The sequence below is a fragment of the Populus euphratica genome, unplaced genomic scaffold (genome assembly GCF_000495115.2).
Source record: "Populus euphratica unplaced genomic scaffold, PopEup_1.0 scaffold701.1, whole genome shotgun sequence".
Classification (NCBI taxonomy): Eukaryota; Viridiplantae; Streptophyta; class Magnoliopsida; order Malpighiales; family Salicaceae; genus Populus; species Populus euphratica.
Window position 1 is genome coordinate 1 of NW_011500570.1, and position 2,564 is coordinate 2,564.

General features: G+C 37.4%; 1 protein-coding gene across 2 annotated transcripts in view; it reads left to right on the forward strand.

The window, feature by feature from the left end:
• The first annotated feature begins 74 nt into the window (after positions 1 to 74).
• LOC105115445 (LRR receptor-like serine/threonine-protein kinase FLS2) overlaps positions 75 to 2,564 on the forward strand; it is an 88,054-nt gene continuing 85,564 nt past the window's right edge. The window contains exon 1 of one of the 2 annotated variants that reach the window (XM_011012330.1): positions 75 to 1,345. In XM_011012330.1, coding sequence (XP_011010632.1) covers positions 124 to 1,345 — 1,222 coding nt within the window. In that variant the 5' untranslated portion in view covers positions 75 to 123. Of the gene's footprint in view, positions 2,559 to 2,564 lie in introns of both variants that reach the window. The other variant, XM_011012331.1, reaches the window with a different exon arrangement.

Genomic DNA, 2,564 nt, shown 5'->3' on the forward strand with positions numbered 1-2,564 from the left:
TTATATTATATATAGGGAAGTTGTGAAGTGAATGGATTCAAAGTTAAATTACCCACCAATTTCTCAATATTGCTCTCAATTATTACTTCCATACCCTCTTCTATATTATCTTTTTATGTGATCATGCTGCTGATAAAGCATGACAAGTCGTTTCATCATCTTTATGTGCTTATTGTGCTTTTGTTGCTCATGAAACTTGCACCTGGGTTCATTTCTGGAGTGAAAGGGGCAACTTTCGGGTGCATAGAGAGGGAGAGACAAGCCCTTCTCAAGTTTAAAGAAGACCTTATTGATGACTTTGGTATTCTTTCAACTTGGGGAAGTGAAGAAGAGAAGAGGGATTGCTGCAAATGGAGAGGAGTTGGATGCAACAATCGAACTGGTCATGTTACTCATCTTGATCTTCACCGGGAGAATGGCGGCAAGTATTTAACTGGTAAGATCAGTAATTCATTACTGGAGTTGCAGCATTTGAGTTACCTGAATCTAAGTGGAAGCAATTTTGAAGGGAATCCTTTTCCATATTTCATTGGATCTCTAAAAGAATTAACATACCTTGATCTCTCTTCTATTGGTGTTACTGGAACTCTTTCAAATCAGCCTTGGAACCTCTCAAAATTACAATCTCTTGATCTCAGTTATAATTATGGGGTTAATTTTAAAAATCTTAACTTCCTTTCTAACCTTTTTTTTCTTGAGTATCTTTACTTGGATGAAAACAACCTTAGTCAAGCCACTGAATGGATACAAACGATTAACAAATTCCCTTTTTTAAAAGTCTTATGGTTAAGTGGCTGTGATCTTTCAAGTGTCAGTCCTCCCTCTCTTTCTTTTACAAATTCTTCTAAATCCCTAGCTGTCATTGATCTATCTCAAAACTATCTTGCTTCTTCAACATTCAATTGGTTGTCCAACTTTAATAACAGTCTTGTTCATCTTAATCTTAGGAGTAACTGGATTAACAGTTCTGAAAACCTTGATTGGCTTTCATATCTTTCTTCTTTGGAGTATCTTGACTTGAGTCGCAATAACCTTAGTCAAACGATTGACTGGCTGCAAGTGCTTAACAGGCTCCCTCGCTTACATGAATTGTTGTTAAGTTCTTGTAGCCTTTCAATTATCGGTTCTCCATCTCTTTCTCTTGTAAACTCCTCTAAATCTCTTGCTCTCGTTGATTTCTCTGATAATCAGCTTACTTCTTCAATATTTTATTGGTTGGCAAACTTCGGTAGCAATCTTGTTGATATTTACCTCTCATATAACCAATTACAAGGTTCAATTCCAGATGCTTTCACAAACATGACTTCTCTTAGGACTCTTCATCTATCCTCTAACCAATTACAAGGTTATTTGAGTTCATTTGGGCATATGTGCAGTTTAAATGCACTGTATATAAGTGAAAACAATCTCACTGGAGAGTTGTCTCAGTTGTTTCAAGACTTGCATGGATGCTTGGAGAGCTCACTAGAGATTCTGCAACTAGACGGAAATCAGCTTCAGGGTTCACTTCCTGACATCACAAGATTCGCTTCCATGACAGAGCTGGATCTCTCTCGGAATCAACTGAATGGATCTTTACCGAAACAATTTAGTCAACGTTCTAAACTTGCTTTGTTGTACTTGGATGACAACCAACTCACTGGATCACTTACGGATGTTACGATGCTTTCATCATTAAGAGAGTTGTGGATCGATAACAATCGCTTAGATGGGAATGTTTCTAAAAGTATTGGAAGTCTATTTCAGCTCGAGGAATTGCATGTTGGAGGGAATTCCCTACAAGGTGTGATGTCTGAAGCTCACTTTTCAAATCTCTCCAAATTAACGGTATTGGATTTAACTGATAACTCCCTAGCTTTGAAATTTGAGTCTAACTGGGCCCCTTCTTTTCAATTGGTTCACATATTTCTTTCGTCTTGTAATTTGGGTCCTCATTTCCCTCAATGGCTTCGAAATCAAAATAATTTTGTGAAGCTAGATATCTCTGATTCTGGAATTTCAGATACAATCCCTAATTGGTTTTGGAACTTGTCCAATTCCAAGTTGGAATTGTTAGACCTTTCCCACAACAAGATGAGTGGAATTTTGCCAGATTTCGCATCAAAATATTCCAATCTCCAAAACATAGATTTGAGTTTCAATCAGTTTGTGGGGCCATTACCACTTTTTTCATCAGATACCACGTCAACCTTGTTTCTCTCTAACAATAAGTTTTCAGGTCCAGCTTCTCTTCCATGTAATATTGGAAGTGATATCTTCAGTGTTCTTGACCTCTCAAATAACCTGTTGACGGAATGGATTCCTGACTGTTTAATGAATTTCACAAGTCTACGTATTCTGAATTTGGCCAGCAACAACTTTTCAGATAAAATTCCCAGCTTCATTGGATCAATGTTCAATCTTGAAACATTGAGTTTGCATAATAATAGCTTTGTTGGAGAATTACCTTCGTCTTTGAGGAATTGTAGTTCTCTAGTATTTTTAGACCTGAGCTCAAATAAGTTGCGAGGAGAAATACCAGGGTGGATAGGAGAAAGCATGCCGTCTCTGGAAGTCCTTTCCCT